The sequence below is a fragment of the Lepisosteus oculatus genome, chromosome 20 (genome assembly GCF_040954835.1).
Source record: "Lepisosteus oculatus isolate fLepOcu1 chromosome 20, fLepOcu1.hap2, whole genome shotgun sequence".
Classification (NCBI taxonomy): Eukaryota; Metazoa; Chordata; class Actinopteri; order Semionotiformes; family Lepisosteidae; genus Lepisosteus; species Lepisosteus oculatus.
In genome coordinates, this window is record NC_090715.1 from 3,580,859 (window position 1) to 3,601,372 (window position 20,514).

Sequence of the window (20,514 nt, forward strand, 5' to 3'; positions counted from 1 at the left end):
CTTGTCTTAAGCACTCATTTCACATCTAACGTATATGAAAAATGTGCTTTTACGTTACAAAACCATTGCCTCTTATTTCATACGATTGTTTTTATTCATCTTCAGAAGAAATGTGGTTGGGAAAGTGCTGACATCTAGTGGCGTGAATTGTCCCAACAGGACTTGTGTGCTTTACCTGGTAGCAGAATGCTGTGCAGATTATAGGAGTAAATGGATCTTCGTGGAGTTGTTCTTGTTAAAGCAGGATAAAAGTCAGGCTCCCCCTCTGGGGACACAAAGTCAGTGAAGGTGTCAGGAATGACAAGGAAGGAAGGTAGCCTTGCTCTATGCTTGCACCTTGCAGTACTATCCATGCATCTAACAGCTTTATCTAAGTCAGGGTCACAGATACACCCTGGATGGGATGCCAGTCCATCACAGGGCACACACACTGACACAAATAGACACACAGACACAGACTCATACCAGGGCCAATTTTCCCACAAACCAATCAATCTACCAGCATGTTTTTGGACTGTGGGAGGAGATTGGAGCACCCAGAACAAATATGGGGTGAATATAGATATAAAAGATATAAAGACTACATGCCAATACTGTAGCACCCAAGGCCCAGAATTGAAACCCATTGCAAGGCAGCAAAACTAACCACAGCGTCACCATGCTGTCCCCCTGGAGTGGCAGCCATTCATTTTCAGTGACCTGTTTATCCCCAAACAGTCAAGGGTGAGCTGAAGCCCAACTCAGCAGACACAAGACACAAGACGGAGCTACACTGGTCCATTGCAGGCTGGCACACTCACGGGGGAGAAGAGGTGCCAATTAATCTGGACAGGTGGTCCTTGCTGGCTCACATGGTCACAGGGGACTCTGTAGCAAGGATACGTCTCTGTCTCTTACTGTTAGATGATTACCTGGTTCAGCCATCACCTGGTAACTGAGCATCAGCTCCTGGTTGAAGCTGATGCCGCCAAACATGCTAGATGGGATGAATGTCCTCCTTTCATTTGCAACTTTCTTATAGTCACAGCACCTTCAGTTTCAGGACCTAACTCTGTTACACATTACACATTCCTCTGTGCAGATAATACAGGGACACTGTCTGCTGTTCAGATGTGGCACCATGGGTGCTCAGTGCCATCTAGTGTCTATATACAGTAGGGCACCACAAACAATAGATCGTGACTCGTATTGCATGACTCTTACAGAGAATTGCTTTGACAAGGCAGTCTATTATTGTTTGTTATTATTTTTATGACCATGCAAACTGAGAAAACCTGTTGTAATGTAAAACTATGAATAGAGCACATTCAGGGCTATTCTGAAAGGGAGAGTAACAGGAAAATGAAGAGGAACTGGGGGAGGATTCAAGTAGGGAATTAAATGAGTTTTATAACATGGTAAGAAAGGCTGACTTGCCTTGGAATTTCTCAGTACTACATTTTATGGAAGGTTTCACAAAATATTTCAAAAGCAACAACCACCAGATTGTACTGACACCAAATAGATTGAATAAACAGTATATATTTAACATAATTTAAATTTTGTGTTGCTTTGGTGAGACAATGACTATCTTGAGTCTGTTAGCCTATTGATATGCTAATATTTTCAAGGGTACATGTGAATTTGTTACTCTCCTTTATTACACCTAGGTAGGAGGAGAAGTCTGTGACAGAGTCGTAGAGAGATCATGAGTACCATCCCCAAATTTAATCTCCAAAGAGGCCTTTTGTCTTTTATTATCAGAGACACGTGGAAAAAGGTGGAGAGATCACAAACAACCTGTACAGATGGCCCTGCATTCAGGAAATAACCTGTTTTTACTACTGCACAGGTGCATTTCAGCAGTAACGCCTGAGAATACTGTGATGACTTTCATTTCAAGTCTCCTGGCTGTGTAGTGTGGCCTTTCAAGCACACTGATGTTGATGGGGAAACGTTCTACAGGGTGTCTGGTTTACATAAGTGAGGAGACTGGGATTGGATTGATTGATTCTGAACCATCAATTTGATACACAGATCACAACAATAATTTAGCTATTGTGGTTTCATTAAGTAAAAAGAAGATGCTTCAGCCTCCCAGCAAACAAACAAACAGACAAACATCTCCCCAGAAATCTCCACCATCTGCGTGCATGTGCATCAGCAGCTCTGGCTTGTTCGAGAGAGTAGATATTGACTCTGATAATGGATCTCCCTGTGGTTCCTTTGATATACTGTACTAAACCTCACTACCTCTTGGCTCCTGGAACCCCATCCTGTGATATGCTGAACAAATTAGATGACAACCTTGTCAATCCAGGCCGCAGCTCACTAACTCTCCTCTCTCATTCTTTATTACACGTTTTAATGTAATAAGATGTGTAATAAGGAGATTGTATAGACTAGTCTTGTATAGTGATGGGGACACTATACTGTAAAAAGGCGCCGTCTTTCAGATAAGACGTAAACTAAGGTCCTGACTGTCTGTGGTTGTTAAAAATTCCTGGGCGTTTCTCAAAAAGAGTAAGGGTGTAACCCAAGAGTCCTGACCAAATTTCCGCCCAGCCTTTACCAATCATGGCCTTTTAATAATCCCCCTCTCTGAACTGACTTCCTCACTCTGCTCTCCTCCCCACTGAGAGCTGATGTGTGGTGAGCGTACTGGCACACTCTGGCTGCCATTGCATCATCCAGGTGGGGCTGCACACTGGTGGTGGTGGAGGGGATCCCCATTACCTGTAAAGCTCTTTGAGTGGAGTTATTATTGTTGTTGTTGTTGTTGTTGTTGTTGTTGTTGTTGTTGTTGTTGTTGTTGTTGTTGTTGTTGTTGTCGTCATCCACAGTAACAGACAAAGGAATATATATATATGATGTTCCCTTTTCTGTCAGTAGGCTTTACTACATCTGTATTTTTTAAAAGATCTTTATTATCATTAAAATGTATTTCAAACCATGTTCTTCACTTTCTATTTTCGATTTTCACTGTAGTTCCACATGAAGGGACTGTAGCCAACTGAACCACACGGCACTATTAAAGTTGCCAGGACTCCTCTCTCCAAAACAGGCTCTTTGTGTCGCCCTGAACTACTTTACATGCAACTCATAAGACATTAGCGAACCGATGTCTGGTATGATTCTGACCAGGTGTCACGGTGCTTTCTCACTTCCTTCTGTCTCCTGTGCTCTGTCCCCTTGTCCCAGGGACAGTCCAGCCCAGTCAGTGTCCTCACACGGTCTGCTGTCACCACTGACTGTGTGGTAATTAACAGGTGCCCAGGCAAACAGGCCAACAGGATGTCATGGCTCAATCTTTGTCGATTGTTAACTGCACTACTGTTTAGGCTGGGAACACTTAGAGACCGTGATTAAAACAGACACACAAAAGGAAAAAAACACACACCAGTCCCTGACAGATACGCTGGTCACTGCATGCCTACAAATTGTTAATATAGCCCCAAGCCTCCTTTATCACTTCTTGACATTAACATTTTCCTTTAATGAACAACATAATATCAGCAAGAGGAAACAATAAACCCTCTTGGGCAAATTGTTGAAGGATTATCTTATCAAACTGTCAGTAGGAGATTAAGTTTTGTCCTTCTCCTTAAAGCAGTCTTCCTCTAGACCCATGTGATAGGGCAGGTCTGCTTAATGAAGCACCAGTCTGGAAACAGATAGCAGTGATAACCTTGTGAAATCAGAGCGCTTCTTAGGAATGCATGGTGCTTTGCATTGCAAGGGGCTGTTACAGGGGTCGTACCGTATTCTGCCTTTGCAGTGTTGTGTCACTGTTATTTTACCGTCTTCTGTGATGCTAGCCCACATACTCAGGAAAGAAAGGGGAAAAAGTGTAGACAGCGAAAATGTTCCACACCAGAGTTATGAAGTCTCCTTCCATGAGTAAAAAGGCATAGCGGCAATTGTGGACTTCCTGGAAAGCGGGTCTTTGTACAGCTGCCGGGTTCTCGGTAATGACTCAGTGAGGGTGGGCAGATTACCCACTCAAATCGTCAGCTGACACACAAGGCTCAGCTGGACACAAAATGCCCCCGCTCTGGAGAGGAGGTAAAATTCACTATCTTACCGGGGACATGTCTATCGTCACCAGTATAATTGCACTCGTACCACACGCTATATTCCTTTAAATTAAGTGTAAGTTTGCATCGGATTAAACAGTGCGTAGTGTCTCAAAAGCAATCTTTCGTGTGTTGCAGAGCTCCGGCAGGAGGCGTGTTTAAAAAGAGGGCGAGAGGCTTATCACACACCTGTTCAACCACAGACACTCACTTGGATCCGCCCTGAATCCCTTGTTTAGTCAAATTAAACATTAATGAAAATTCTCCAGTCTTATGAATTAGAGCGCGTTTATTTCCAATATGTCATCTACACAATTGCACGCTCACTGTAGAGCTCTGGTAAGACCCGATTTTTGATTAGTCGGAGAAGAAAGATTTTCTGTCCCTTAAATCTTTTGTATTTAATCGTTGGCAATTGTCATTCCTTTCCCTTTATCGATTCAAAACGTGAAGGAGAGAAAGCTAATGTATTTCTATGATGAAGGAGTATCCCCGTCTGAGTCAAAGTAAACAGAATTCAGTCTCAGTAGCGTCTCTGAAGTCACCCTCTAACGTTTTCGCGGACATGCAAACATAAATGAATGAGGCGGAAAAGGCTTTAGCATTAATGAAGATTGTTTTGTGTGCTTCCACAAACCAGGGGACACCAAGGTTTGTAGTGCTGAGAACTGTCCTCTTCAGCGACCGTGTGGGCCAGCGGGTTGTGGATGGTGAGTATTGTACAGTACAGTAGGAATAGGGAAACGTGAAGAGGGCTTCTCCACCTTGTACACATTTTCTTAGCATTTGTTGAATGATCTCCAGACTGAAGTTAAATAATCGCACCCAGTGGGGAACGAAGGGCCGTTATTTTTCAACCTCAGCTGCTCCATAGATGAATTTTGATTACAGGCCTTGAAAGTGTAGAGCTCATCTGCTTTGATCTCTCCCTGCTCATAATTATTGTTATTCAGTTGCAGGGAAATGTGTGTAAGGTAGAGTGCGCTAACAGAAGAACAGCAGACAGCAGATCATGCCAACTATTAACACCAATCGTTGCAGAAAAGACAGAGTTTAGTATTGTACAGGCGAGTGCGAGACTGAAACTGCTGGTTACTGAGGTTGTAATCGGACTGCTACAGTCGACAAAGACGGTGTTGTGTTTTAATGGAACAAGTAAAAGGCTTATTCCATGGTGAAAAGAGGGGAAAATAAAACAACGTTTCGGCTGTGCAGCCTTCTTCAGGTGTGAATTATGTTGCCTGTAGCCACCCTCCGCTGCCGAACCCCACCCACAGGCGGGGTTTCAGCGAGCGAAGTCTGTCCGGGGGGGCGGCTGGCGTGACGTCACACGGAGGTGCCGCTGGGTTCAGAGGTCTGGTAGGCGTCCGGATACGCATCTGGATCCCGAAAACAACACCCTCGTTTTGCGGTTAGGAAAAAGCCAGTTAAAAGTCTACAGTTTTAATTCAAGTGTCTCCGGCAGTGCAGAAATAAAAATATATCGCCCTCAATTTCTTAGTTGGTGCTGATTATATCTAGCTTCAAAACTGGAAGAGTGACCAAGGAAGATGATGATAAAAAATAATAAACTTTATTTATATAGCGCCTTTCAACGTGGCTTCTAAAAGCGCTTTACTGAACGACAACAACAATAAAAAATACACAAGATAATCATAGATTATTATTTGTAAGGGTTGTATATACAAGTAGTGTGAATTAAGTGTGTAGTGGATTAATTGTGCGACTGTTTACAACGTGTTTAAAAAGTCTATCAGAAGCACTTGTGCAATCCAGAGACCAACTAACTTTTGTGGGAAAATGTGTTTTTGAAGGAAACTTACGTCACCTCTGTCTCATGCCGGTTACAAGCGCAATTACATTTACATTTCAGCTGGGGGTGGAAGGAATAAGATCATTTTTGTTTTCCATAAAAAATACATTTGTTCCACATTCAGTATAAGTGCTTTTTTTTCTATCCCCAGTTGATCTTCCAGTTGAGCAGGCTGATTTTTAATATTCTGCGGCCCAGTCAAAACATTTCTAAAAAGAGTCACACATTTTAAATGGTACAGATACAACAATGGTTTGGAAAAGGAGAAAATACCAGAAGCCCAAGACGCTAAGCAATACTATATTTTAAATAAAAATATAATTAAGGAGATCACTTAAGTTCCCAGTTTATTTTCCTTTTTTCTCTCTCTCCGCCTGAAACAAAGTTGTGAGGGAAATTACCCAGAACTCATTTAGAGACTTGAGTGCGAGAACTCTGTGTTCCGCTAGTTTGAGAGCTGGCTGTGCGTGGCGGGGCAGGGGGGGAGTTTGTATTGTCTCTGCTTCTTTGTAGAGATCATAAAGGAGGCTAGGGCTCCTGAGGAAGGCTGTAATGATTCCTGTCAATTCAGACTTATTCAGTGCAAACTTTCAAGCTCCGGGTAATGGGTGGAGTTGGGTAATATGGTAATTTCCTCTGGAGGAAGTGACCAAACTGTACTGGAATGCAGTGAGAGATTTTGGAGTTTAGCTGCTGTGGCAGGGAGTGCTCACTGAACTGTTGCTAAGAGTTAGCAGGACCGAGCTACCGTTATCTGTGAGGAACGAAATGCCCCATTTTACAGTGGTACCAGTGGAGGATAATAGCCAATCAAACTATGACAGTTTGGAAGGGATCAACTGGGTTGACTACAGAGATACGGGGCAGGCTTACCCAGACAATAATGACACAGTGAGTTCTGATGGTAAGTTTCAGACATTTTTTTTCTGACCTCTGTCGGGAATTTAAGTTTTATCTGTAATTCTCACGATCTGAAGAGAAAGGATTTTCCTGGGTTCTGTGAGGAATGCAGAAATTAGCCTGTCATCTGTCTTTTTGTTCTTCAGCTCCTATTCACAATGATTGATGAAGGTTACACACATTCTTCATTCTGTATTGATGTAATAGTAGCAATCAAAAACAGTTTATTGGTTTCACTTTTTATTTCATGGTTATTTCCTGAGATCCCCTGGCACTCCAGTCCTTTGCATGGCTTCATGAGGTCTATGTGGGCTGGTACTATATTAGGGAGCAGAACCAGGCAGTGACAAAACAAGTCTTTTCTAGTGCAGACAGATGGCAAAGTAGTTGTCTGTCACAAAGACATAACAATTGGACAGGGGAGGGGGCGGGGTGGGCAGACTGTCACTATCAGATCTTCCACAAATCTCGCACAGAGAAGACAGAATCGCTGTAACCAGACAGAGAGTTTTGTGTGCCCCTGTAAGCAAATGGTGAACGTTATTTCTGCAAGCTGCCTTTCTTTGTCATGGCTTGATTTAAGAAGTGCTACGCAAGCAGTTTTGCTGGGAAGTTACAGTCTTCCCTTGTTAGAGTCCAGGAAAGAGTCGTCCAGATCCGCAGCCACTCCTTTCCAATAGAGAAAGGAAAGAGTTTGGAACTGCAGGGTAGGATTTCAGTGTGCCAGTAGAGCATTACTGCACGGTATCTTTCAGAAGCATTATTACTGGGGGATCAAACGGCACTTTAGCTTACAGATAAAGCAGTAACGCAGAGTGCTGTAACTTACCATTAGGGTACGTCTGACATATTAGTCACTGCAGGGTGCTCCTTTCAAGCAGTAAGGATGACAGCAAGGATTATATAAGAAGAGTGGAGACGGAAAGTTCCAGTCTGCTTGGTCTTGACATCTGCTCACTGCCGTGAGGCATCTGGGCCCAGTGCCCACTTGCATTTGTTGCTAGCTTACACCGAGCCGCTGTTGAGACGCTTGAGGGGTTGAAACATACAGCCGAGCGAAGATACTTGTAGCAGGAACTTGTCCGGGTAAAACTCCGCAAACCGAGCACAGCTGTTCTGCACAACTGGAAATGTTTACTGTAATAAAAAAAGAAAGCTCTGTAATGGAAGAAGACTTGAGTCCGCCTCGCAGTGAAAACAAAACTTTGCATAAACACTCAGTCGATAAATCCCCACTGTACACAAAGTTTGCGCTGTTTTGTAAAGTAGCCAAGCACAGCAAAAACAATAAAATAGCTTTCTATTTTAGACACTTCCTGTACCCACTGCATCCTGTGCATTTTCTAATGATCTGAACTTGAATTATTGTTTTGAAAGTGTTTGTTATGCTGGTATTTCTCTATCCTAATTGGGAAGGTAATTTATCGGATCCATGCATTTTAATCCTCCTTCATAGTCTGGCTGACTCTTGCCATGCAGTTCTCTTTGTGAAGTTCTGTGTTTTCCAGAACCAGACTTGCTGAATTATCTGCGGCCCAGGTATGGCAGGCCAGGAGTCACCACACTCTGATCCAAAATCACCTGGTCTGGAGCTTGAGCACAGGGTGATGAGTGGTTTGACCTCACATGGTGAACACAGGAACACTACGCAATCCCCATCACCAGACTCTCTCTCCGGCCCAGCTCCTGGCCAGCCACACCAGACCCAAGCTTTTTTTCCAAGCCTCTAAACATTTCTTTACAAGAAAGAAAAGTAGAATAAACTCGAAGATGGACAGAGCTTTTGAACAATTCCTGGCACAGAAGTGTTTTGAATGTCACACAAATAGAAGATTGTTTTTTTTTTTCTCAGATGCATTTTTGTTCATTGCAGGTGTTACTTAGTAACAGTATGGCAGGGCATGGGAATGATTATCTCTTTTGAGAGCTCCTCTGTGCCCAGGCCTGAACTGGGAAACAGCTCCAGGCCAGCTGAATTTTTTTGAACTCTTGAACAGAGTAAATGGTGAGCTGACTAGATCTGAGTGTTCAAAACTGTCAGAGCTGCTGGCAAAGTTAACCCTGCGGTCCTCTTCAGAATGAGCAGTGAAAAATCAGCCGGAGAACAGTTGGAAACTGCAGGGAAATGCATTTAAAACTGAGAACAGGCATATCTTTACACATTTATACAACAACCACCATGTTGTTGAAGGTAATATCCTGGATTCAGTCAAGAAATGGCTGGATCAATAAGCTACTAATAAGCAGGCTGGATGGGATGTACCAGGTACCCTCCAGTCGTTTGTAACTGTTCTTAGGCTTTTAACACACAGAAAACTGACTGGCATTTTCCTAGGTGGTGGAGGATCCTGGAATCTGCAGATCTAGGACCAAGTGGAATTGAGCTTCCGTGTGTGTGAGCAGCTCTTCATCTAACGCTGCGTTATTTTCGACTGCGAGCAATAGCAACTACAAAGACCGAACTCTTCCCTTAGTGTCCTCTAGCTTTATTGACGAGATTTTGGCAACTGGCCGTAAATACAAAGACTGGCTGTCATTTGTGTGTACAGGTGCCGAAGTGAGGCTGAAAGGCGAAGGGCTGAGTTAGTGCAGACTGAAGACCTGTGTATATCCCTGACAGCGGTGCATTCGGAGAGCCCAGGAGGTGGGGAGAGGGTCACAGTGCTGACGTTGTTTCAGTCTCAGGAGCCTGTTCCCAGCGCGGCACAAAGTGGTGATTGTGCACTTTCAACCGTGCAGTGTTTACTGAAGCCAGCGACACACTAACACTGACCACAAACCTGAGGAATCAGGCATGTTTCTTATAACTCCGCGGTTCTGCATTTTTCTGTTAAAAGTTCAATACAGAGGTGTCTGTAGTGTCCAGTACTGTTGGGTGGTTAAGATATTTATCTTATTATTTTCTGAGTCTAATTATGAGAAATGGAGATTTTAGGAGGGTAAATATGCTTCCACTATTGATATTTATGTACTATAGTCAGATGAAATGTTGAAATGTTAAATACCAGTAGTAGTTGGCACAGAAACTAGTAGTCAAGAGACCGCTTACACCAATCCTGAGCAACAGTTGTACTATTTGTCATATTTATGATTTTTATTGATATAATTTTCCGACAAATTAAAGTTTTTTTTTTCATAACCGAACTCCGAAGCTCAAAAGGCCATTTCTTTTTCTTTTTTACCACACATGACATGGCCTTACATTTTGAAAGCTACCAAAATAAATAAGGTAAGCCATTCGTGCTACAAAGTAAAAGCCTATATGATTATAAGAAGGGCAACTGATGAGTCCTAAGGCCAGCACAGTGCACAACATCATGGTGACCATGAAGTTCACCAACATGTTGTTTACGTTTCTAGCATTTAATTACAGATGAGCACATTTATTTAAACAAAAACACATTTTACAATGTACCTTGATTACATTCCTTACAAATCCTTTAATGAAAGATCCAGCAGCTGATTAAGGCATTTTTCTTATTCAACAACTCTACACTGTGTGAGTCAGGAGTGTCAAACTCCAGGCCTGAAAGGTCTTGTGTTCCTGGTTTTTGGCCCAACCTGAATAGTTAATTTAACAATTAACATAATTATTTTCTTATAAACACATATAAATTAGACATTATTCTTTAGAGTAGATTACTGAAAAAGTAATACAGTAAAAGTATTATTCTCTATAAAACACTTTGAACTTTGAACTTTGAACTTTGAACTATGTACTATGTACTATGTACTATGTACTAGCAATTTGGCAACTAATGAAATAATCAGACAATCAATGGAGACACCATGCCCCCTCTGTAAATCTGACAACCTTGTGTGAGTCTTTAAGAATGTAGAGTCCCAGAGGGTCACAGTGCTTTGTTTTGTCTCTGTTTGTGTTAAAAAGTAATGACTCCAAGCATGATTACAATTCTGCTGATAACTGAATAATTAGAAACAACTATGAACCAAGAAACGTGGCTGCAACACAAACTCAGAAAACAACAGGCCAGGGCCCTCTCCTGGCCCGGGAGATCCAACCAGTCACCTGGGTCCTCCACTGCTGGACCCCTACAAGAGCCTTTTCCAGCTCTTCAGGTGCTGCTGCTTTAAAGAGATTTAGAAAACCTGCCGCCACAGTGCTCCTTGTAGGACCAGGATCAGACAGCCCATGTCTGACACCCCTTCTCTAGTGTTTTCAGTGGCCGAGTGGCTTGTAACTGGACTGTCTGACTAATTTGAAAAAAGCCAATTGATCTAAATAAAGTAGTGTTTGATGTTCTGTGCAACCCGAATACCCTTGCTATTGTAATTTTTCTGTAAAACAATGGAGGTGTTCTGATTGCCCACAGTAATCTTTTAATTAATAATAATTCCTTACACTTATATAGCTCTTTTCTGGACACTCCGCTCAAAGCGCTTTACAGGTAATGGGGACTCCCCTCCACCACCACCAGTGTGCAGCCCCACCTGGATGATGCGACAGCAGCCATAGTGCTCCAGAACACTCCCCACACACCAGCTCTCAGTGGGGAGGAGAACAGAGTGATGAAGCCAATTCAAAGATGGAGATTATTAGGTGGCCACCATTGGTAAAGGCCAATGGGAAATGGTAAAGGCTTTTGGCTTTTCACAGTTACTTGCTAATTCAGAAACTCAGAAACTGGCATAGGGTTGATGCCATTGCCAAAGCTCCTACAACTGTTAAAGAAAAAATCAGATTGTGACTACCAGCTCCACTGAAGCAAAACTTGAAAACTGGATATCCAAAACCAGGGATGGGATTTCTGTAGATGACCATTTGTTTAAAAGTTAGAAAGCCGTTCAGAAGTGTATGCATACAGTATATATTTCCAAGATTTATTTTAGAGATCTCCCCTTAACCAGTTCTGAAATTCAGTTTCCACTCGTGTTACTTCTCCTCCATTAAACCAGTTGAAAGCCAGACAGAAACAGCTCAAAATCAGCAGGACTAAATATTTTCTGTTTTTTATGAATTTTAGTTGATTTCAAATTAGTATTTGACTGCCATTAATTTGGTACAATAAGAAACGTAGCAAGAGAACTGAGAGAATTTTTATTTCTTTAAAAAAGAAGCCCTTTTTGTTTTTGAAAACCAGGCAATAAATCCAGTCAATCACATTATTATTACTTCAATTAATCTACAAATCCGTCTGGAATAAAATAAGCAGACCCAGGAGCTCAGCAGGGCTGTAATACCGAATGAGGCTTTAAAAGGAAATTAGTTTGAACATTTTGTCCTTGAGAGTTAGCACGCAACATCTCCCCTTTGGCAAGTAGTTCTGTTGTGGTTTCTACAGTAAGATGGACAGTCATGTTTTTATGCTGACTGTGTGGTCTTTTTCTATCTCAATACTCTGGCGCGGACAAGAACAGGATTTATCTGAACTTTTTATAAAACCGTTGCGCACTGCATGCACCTAGAACACTGCTGATCGCCCTGTGTTCAATGAACTCCAGACCTCACGTGAACGTAATGACAAGCAAGCAACCATAGGAGAAACATAAAAGAACTGCTCCAGAAGTCTGTTATTGCAACTGTAAAAAGGCTTATTAAATTAAGAAGTATCCACAACTTTCAGCCCCATTAAATTAGCATTTAAATCTTACATTTGACTTCATGGCTCCTCAAATATCTCTCTTTTTTCAGTATGATAGTAGTTGACAAAAAATAAGCATTGCTTATTGTAAAGCAAAGGCTATGTAACTTGCACGGCCCTAATACTTTTGTTCTCTACTAGACTGGTCATTTAAAAGTGAAGTTTACCTGTGAAGATCCTCGAGTTGTTCCTTGTGGATGCTCAAAGCTGCTCGAATGAAATGGAACATAACTGGTTCCAGACCTGCGTATCAGATCTGTACGATATATGGATTCTTTTAACATTACATTTTAAATAAAAGGCTTGTGAGTTAATCCTCTTCCCTCCTCTCGTCTAATAATAAAAACAATAATAAAATATGCTATTCCTGCAAAGCTCTCCTGGAAGTATTTGACTAGGATTAGTATTGGAGAAAGCTATGTGCCAGTAGGCAGTGAGAAGTGTAACAAGCTTACTAGAATTATTACTGCTTAGTCTTAATTCCATCTTAAATGTTCATTAAAAAAGAAAGACCTAACATTTAGGATTAAATAGGCATTATACTTGAGTCAACAGAGCACTAAATTGTTTGCTATAGCTAATCAGCTTTTCTGAATTTAGATATGTTGCAGCTTTCTCAAGCATGACTACTAAAGATGGTCAAATGGAGTATCGCATGGCCTTAACGAAATGAGGTGAAAGAACAAAAAACATCCATCCTTTAACAGATGCCACAGATGCCCTCTTGATTGCTATCACAGCAGCACACATTGGAGAGTAATCACCTCAAGTGTGTTCTGTGCAACAGAAGAAACATTGCTTAGAAATGCAAATTCATAAAGTAGTTGTTTTTTGTAGGCAAGGCAGACTAGAAGACTTTATATGACACATGACATTGGTCAGTTTATTAACATATGTCATGAAAGAGGGCCTACTGTGTGAAAGTAGCAGGCTAGCAGAGTGTGTGGCCACCACTGGAAGAAACTGTACATCTGTGACACTTGCTTTGCACCAGGTTGCAGGTACTGTCTGAAGATTTCTGTCCCATTTATCTCATACAGCCTGGAAAGCAGTGCCGGTTCTGTGATCCCTGAACCCTAGATTAATTGCAATGATTCTAAAAGCGTTTAACAGATATCCAGAATCTGCACACTTGATTTTTCTAATCAATGCACTCTCAATGCATAGCAGTTTGATCCAGAGAAGATCTGCTATGCTGTACTTGCTTGTACAGAAAGACTTACAACAGTATGCAGGCTGGAACTTGTGAAGCCTGGAGTGGATTGAATTGTAGTGCATCAGGACTTATATTTGGCAGAGGAGTTTAATTCTCATTCTTCTTTTGAGTTGAGTTTTATTCACGAAACAAATTGAGAACTTCAAAACACTCGTGATAGATTTTGTATTTACAAGATGTGCGGATGAAACTTCTCTGACTGACCTCTCTAATATTAAGCAAAAGGTTTGCTGTCAGTTTCAGGGTATTTAGAACATTGAAATTTGGGGGCAACCTACCTATTCATAAATACAACCCAGTAATCTCAAGACAGACCTGACTAACAGTTTTTCTCATAATATCTGAGCCTCTATTCTTTAAAATAGTGCAGCTTTTTTAGAGAACAAATGTAAATGTATTGTAGCCAGTCAGGATCTCTAGTTTATTTCTGATTGGAGCGTTGTTCTGCGTCACTGATCAAGCCTGTAAGTGTTTTTGTGTTGCAGTGTTAATGTGCTGCAATTCTCCGTGCTTAATTGTTTGAAATAATGTGGCATTAAGCGCTAAACATAGCGTCTCATACCGTCTGCCAAGTAATTTGACTGTGTAATGTGTGATAAGACAGATTTGGGTGGAAAATTGTGCTGACGTTCTTTGATCTGCGCAGTGAAAGGCATTCCTGAGGAGGCAGCGCTGGCTTGTTCGGGCTTGTCATTAAACCCCTTTCCTCTCGGCTGATGAAGGCCCGAGCAGTGGGAATCCAGGAGTCTGGTTTTAATAACCTCGCAATCTGCTGTTTAATTAGAGGCTTGAAGGACCTGGACACAGCCGACACTCCTGTGTCTTAATGTATGTGACCTGTGCTGAGCCACTTCTCCAGTGAACACAAGCACCATGCAGCTTTTAAAGCCTTAGCTGGGGAACAAAACAGTCTAGATATTTTAATGAATTGACCCATAAGATTCAGCCCCCACCACCACCGATTCCTTTATACTTTATAATTAAGCCTCCAAATTCCAGGAGTGGCAGAACGTCACATTGACTGACTCACTGAACACATTATGTTTTAGGACAATAAGATAATGTATACCAACAGAAATAAACAGTATTAGCAACCGCCCCATCTAATGATAAATGATTTATTTCTGGACAAGCAGGACCATCATGTGACCCTTACTTTGGGTGTCTGCTTTCTGTTTAGATGAGGAACGCCAACAAGCCTCACCTACTGCTGTAGCTTTTGAGGATGCAGTACTTAATAATCACAACAGGGGGCAGCATCTGACAATTATTTATGTTGTGGTTGTTTTTCACAATGGTTGTACAGTGCCATTATCACAGCATTGTCTAACCAATATAACAGTTGGAAACTTAAAAAGACATTCAGGGTCTTTTATTATTTTTGCCAAAATAAAGAGCATGGTGAGTGGAGAGCAGTGCTTTCTTAAAACTCACTAAACACGCAGAGTGAAGTGTTTGATTTTGCTCACCTTTGAGATGGATGAACCGCTTGTCTGTCAGTTTGTACCAATGTAGGACACGTCAGTAAATAAACTTTGTAAAATAGAATGAGAGAATTCATGGGTAGGGTAACTAGCCTAAAATCCATTTTCTGTGCAGATATTTACAAATACTAATGCGGTTAATCATATGTATAAGTCATAGCAGTCTCGTGCCATGGTGCATCTGAAGTCTAGCTTCTGTGTAACTTTTTACCTTGTCCAAGGCATGCTCAAAAAAAGGAAAATGAGATGTTTCAAGGTATACATCACTGAAACTCCCTTTATTACTTCGTAATAGCAAAAAATACAGATGTAGGCAACAAACTTGGTGTTTTTATGTATTTAGCTTATTTTTATGCCGATTGATTTAGCTTATTTTTCTCTAACAGTTGACGACGCTTGTCACCGTCTTTCATTTTGATATTCCTGTAGATTAAAGGAACGCCCTAGTACAGTCTGCTACACACCAAGCAGCCTGCTTTGCTGTGCTAGGAGTGCACAGCTTGGTCCCAGCTGCAGTATAGGAATCCTCTGACACCCTCTGTCCTCCCAAGAGAATCCCGATTGGTCTCTACAGCAGCTTAATTCCATAGGAGCTGAGCTGCGGGCAGCTGGGTGAGTGCACACTGCCTCTGTAGTCGGACACTAGAGAGCTTTCCCACTGCAGCAGGGCGTCCAGAACTCTGCCCGACTATGTACTGAGCACAGCTGGTCAGCAGGCAGGCGAGGAAGGATGGTACAGGAGAGCAGTATCAATGGAAAGGCAGCGCTGAACTCAGGTGAGCAGCAGCCATGACTTCTCCTTGGTCTCTCTGAACCAGCATCACATTGCAGGGTGATGGATATAGTGGGACAGGTGGCTGTGGTGCTGACTAGGAAGGTGGTCACTGACTGTGGTGTTCCAGAACCGGACAAGGGCTCGTTTCTTACTATTGTTAAATTTGCCCTGCAGACAAGGTCCTGTGGTAATCAGTGATAAGCAAAAATAAGGGGTTATTTCGATTTGGGATGAGGTTAATTCATTTTTAATTACTATAAATTGCAAAACATTTTAAAGACTGGGCATAGAAAGTCCGACACGAGGAGTCTTCGGTCAGGTGAAAGATCAGATCACATGGATGTTCTCGTGTGTTGCCAGAATTGTCTGCTGGCCTAAAAGAGGCATTTTTTTAGATATATGTTTTTAAGACCGTAAGAAATTTTTAAGCTACCATTGGAAATTGCAGAGGCATCATCAGACGAGTGTCACTTGTAGCAGAGCATCCTTAGCTGAGGTAGATTTCAAAGCTGATAAGCATATGAGACTTTCTTCAATCTTTTAGAAATAATTTGCAGAAATAATATATTTGTATATATATTGAAAGTTTGGTATATTTGTCTTAATATGATTTATGTTCCTTTAGCATATAAAGTCTGTTACATCTGTGGTGATTTTGGCTAAGAATTTCTTTGAAAACATTAGAAGTATATTTATAAATATTATAATGTGTTTTACCAAAATCTGAACATATGCAGATACATTTAATACTAGATGTAAAGAGGACTTTTTGCGTTGCTGATTCGTATTTCATTGCAGGTGCAGCTTTGGAGAGGATTGGAGAATTAAATTTATGTTTGCAGTTATACATCAAAATCATGATTACAAAACTTTCTAACATTTCCGCAGTCTGATGCTAGTCAGACAATGTGTATGTTAAGTTAAAATTTCATTGGAAACCAAAGTTCTTAACCTCTTCTAGGAAAGACGTTTAGTGTTTTTTGACTGAGAGTTTGGATAAAGTATGTAAAAAATACTGAGATAAGCACCATTAATTAGTCATCTGAATATTTAATCATTTTGTGCTGATTTCATTGTAATTTATTTATTTATTTGTCATTTATTTAAATTTTAGTTACTTGATTTTTTAAAATAAGATTATTAAATTTTCTTCTTTAAAGAAGGGCAAAGTAACTGAGGGCAAACCATTTCTTACCTATGAGTTTTGAAAATATGAAAGTCAGATATTCTTTAATGCATTCTTCAAACTTAAGGAGTACTGAGCTTTGTTTTGACAAAGCCTAGAGTGTCCTATTGCTGCGAATATGACATAGGGATGCTCAGGTCCCAAAAGCTGTCCCAACTGCTTGAAAGCCCCAGTTTAGATAAGCTTAGCAAAAATAAAGTAATTGTGCTATAGTTCTGTTTCTGAGAAGCTAGCAGACTGTCAGCCATATAGACTGTGTTCAATCTTCTTTAGATTGCAGCAAACACAAGCATTTGGTTTAGATCTCATCAAGGGAAGGAAGGAATTCTAAAACATGGCAGGTTAAAAGTGGTAATCGGTGGTTTGCAACGTTGCAAAAGCACGGTACAGTGCCACACAATATTGATCAGAGCCGTATTATCGTCATGAAGTGCAGGAAGCTTTTCCTCACAGAAGTGCTGTCAGAAGCCATTTGCTCATGCCACACTTCAGCTGTGAGACTTTGTTTTTGGGCTCTAGCAAATTTGCACAGTTACACTTAACATCCCAGCTTGTGACAAGGGCAGATCTCAGCTGTTTGCCAGAGCAAGTACCTACAATTTGCAGAGCCCAGGTCTGTACTGATTTTGTCCCTGTTGTTTGTACTAAAGAAGTTATGCTACACAAAGCAAGGGAACTCAGAGGTTACTATGTAGCAGTATGCATGTTTATTTGAGAAAGACTTACACTCACAAAGGTTTACTCCATTTGTTTAGGGTAGAGGAAGTGGAAAACAGTGCATAAACTTTTCTTGGTCATATCATTTATACCTTTTATTATTTAATATATGTCGAGCATTATGTAGTGTTTATTCCATCTAGGGAGAAATCTGAAATCTTCAACGGGTCAGTGACACACGAGAAAATGTGTGTGTTGAAAAGAAATAATTGTTCTATTACAGTAACATAATTAAAAAAGCGTGCTAATGAGGTTGTCTAATCTAGATTGAAAAGGTCTTGGCATGGTATCATTTGGAAAGCAGTGGTAGAAATAATAAGATATTAAATGAGCTCATATGGCACATCAGAACTTGAAGGGCTGTAATGATCGGTGCTGATGACTTTGAATGATGTAAGGGTGTAGAGATGAATCAGACAATATGTGGCAGAGAGACTACATTAACACACAGGAAATGTACTGTGTCTGTAACCACTAACGAGTGTAAACAGGGATAAAACAATCTCTCTCCAGATATGAATTTGTTTCATTTTTGCAGCAGACATCAGCCTAAACTGAGGTCCAGAGGATATTGATGCATGAAATCACCCCTCTGCTGTAAATGAACAGTTTCACCCGTCTGTGCTCAAATTTGCTGATTTAAAATCTTCGCTATGTGCGCTGTGATTCTTACAGAACTTTAATCCACTGAGCAGCTGCCACGTTTTGCCAAGATGTTTTATCATAATAGCTGTGGGTTGGAGGCGCTGGTTAGTCATACAGTGAACATGTGCTCAAGCTGGTTTAGAGAGATTGTCTGAGACTAATCTCATAGCGTTAAGAATACTCCTTCCTGTACAGGAAAATCGATTTAATACCCTGGAAATAATCACAGTGATCTTAATTGGTGTATTGGTCCCTTTTCTTTTGTATATTCTACTTAGACTTCACTTGAGACTGTATTTAACTGGGTGAATATCGTCTGACTGTGTTCTCAAGAACAATGCCATTTTATCTTCTGTGCGGTTTGTTTAGTCATCTGTATTTTGGAAAAATACTCTTTTCTATCCCTTTTTGTTCGTGTTTAGCAAAAGACATAATGATGTTGTTGTGTTCTTAGTATGCACAAACAAACCTCAACTACTGTGTTATTCACTGATTACAAGTCTTTATATGTTAAGTGGCCTGAGTTGTTCAGTCTGCTTGGTTCCATCAGTAAATGGATTTATTTTTCTCTTCTCACTCCACCTGGTATCTTTTTTTCTTCTGAGGCCATGGAAACCTTAAAGAAGATAGTCCTTTCCTGAGTGTGACAGACTCAGCGAAGAGAAATGACTTCTATGACAAGAACCTGGCCTTATTTGAGGTACTTTTCTATTGATCCTTGATTTGATTTGTACTGTTCTGTATAGTGGCATGTAGTGTACCAGCTTTGTAAATTGTACAAAGCACCTCATTGTACTCGATCCAGTGAGAATTTTGCCATGCTTTTCTGATCTGAGAGCCCTGATCCTTAAGTGTTCCTATGCTTGTATAGCAAATTTTTCAGAAATAAATTTATTGGGTATAAATCATAGTTTGTACACGCTTTATAAACACAGTTGTTAAAGTAACCACTACTGAATATGGTTCTGAATATCTGATTAATTAAATAGCCATGCAGTGAGTCATTAGTGAGGGTTTAGGAATGTAAAGGATTTATACATGAATATGCAGCACATATACTGAAAATGTTGTTTTCATAAAAAGTTTGATATGCGATTGATCGCACACGCTGCATATACAGTACTGCTCATGTGGAGGCTGAACAGGCAGCACTCGTTCTTGTTTAACAGGCATGTTGGTTGTTGTTTTTTTTGCCTTTCCTCTCCTACACCAGGAGGAGCTGGACATTCGGCCGAAGGTGTCCTCCCTCCTCAGCCGGCTGGTCAACTACACCAACATCACCCAGGGGGCCAAGGAGCACGAGGAGGCCGAGAGTGCCGAGGTGTCCAGGAAGAAGGTGCCGAAGGTTCGTATCCACGATTCCGATCCGCCATCCTTGTTGATCCAAAGATCCAAGATCAGGCTGTGACATTTTGCACAGAACAGCAGAGCTGACAGATGAGCTCCACTGTAACTGTCCGTAAACGCGATGCACAGAGCTTCATTCCTGAACTTGCTGTTCTTACTGTGTGTTTGTTTTGGCTATGAGATCAGATATCTCTGATCTTATTTGAACATCTATTCATGTACAATATTTATATTTAGAGTGCAAAACTCACAAAAGCAACGCCTCTGTGTGAGTGTCAGTGGGGAAGTTACATGACTTTGGAAGTAAGCACTCACTCACATTTTCCATTACACAGCACAGGGCTCGGATACTGGGTTCCCCGCTCAAGTTAATCAAGAAGAATGCTTAGGTTAATCAGGAAGATCCAGCAGAGTGTGTGTTCTTCCCAGTAACAAACCATTGGTGAAAAAAAATTGACCAATTTTCATTTTTGGAAGAATATCTCGCCACGCAAATCGTGGTCACACGCAGAGCTTCATCTTTTCAACCTGCAGGGAAAGTATATATAAAAAAAGTATAACTGAAACCCAAAAGTAATCCTCTGACGTGTGCGTTGTGCTCTACTGCTGTGATTCTTATGCCGAGACTCTGCGAGCCGAGAGGCACCAGGGCCACCCTACAGTCCCAAGCGTGAAGCCAATGCACAGCGGGGGGGTGGGAGGAGGGGCACGTTCACAGGGCCCAGCCTGAAGGGCCTGCCGATGACATCAGCAGGCCTTTAGATAACCAGTCT

The 20,514-nt window shown here is 41.2% G+C and overlaps 1 protein-coding gene and 1 long non-coding RNA gene across 4 annotated transcripts in view; one reads left to right on the top strand and one right to left on the bottom strand.

The window, feature by feature from the left end:
• The first annotated feature begins 4,340 nt into the window (after positions 1-4,340).
• slc12a4 (solute carrier family 12 member 4) overlaps positions 4,341-20,514 on the top strand; it is a 36,258-nt gene continuing 20,084 nt past the window's right edge. The window contains exons 1-4 of one of the 3 annotated variants that reach the window (XM_015368506.2): positions 4,341-4,394; positions 4,696-4,765; positions 19,000-19,094; positions 19,608-19,739. In XM_015368506.2, the coding sequence (XP_015223992.2) occupies positions 4,356-4,394; positions 4,696-4,765; positions 19,000-19,094; positions 19,608-19,739 (336 nt within the window). In that variant the 5' untranslated portion in view covers positions 4,341-4,355. Of the gene's footprint in view, positions 4,395-4,695; positions 4,766-6,364; positions 6,773-15,552; positions 15,848-18,999; positions 19,095-19,607; positions 19,740-20,514 lie in introns of those variants that run through there. The other 2 variants (XM_006641404.3, XM_015368507.2) reach the window with 2 other exon arrangements.
• On the bottom strand, positions 5,607-12,619 carry LOC138224376 (uncharacterized). Its single transcript, XR_011182849.1, has 2 exons — positions 12,539-12,619; positions 5,607-7,905 (listed from the first exon to the last, which is right to left on the bottom strand). It is a non-coding gene; the product is annotated as an uncharacterized lncRNA (long non-coding RNA).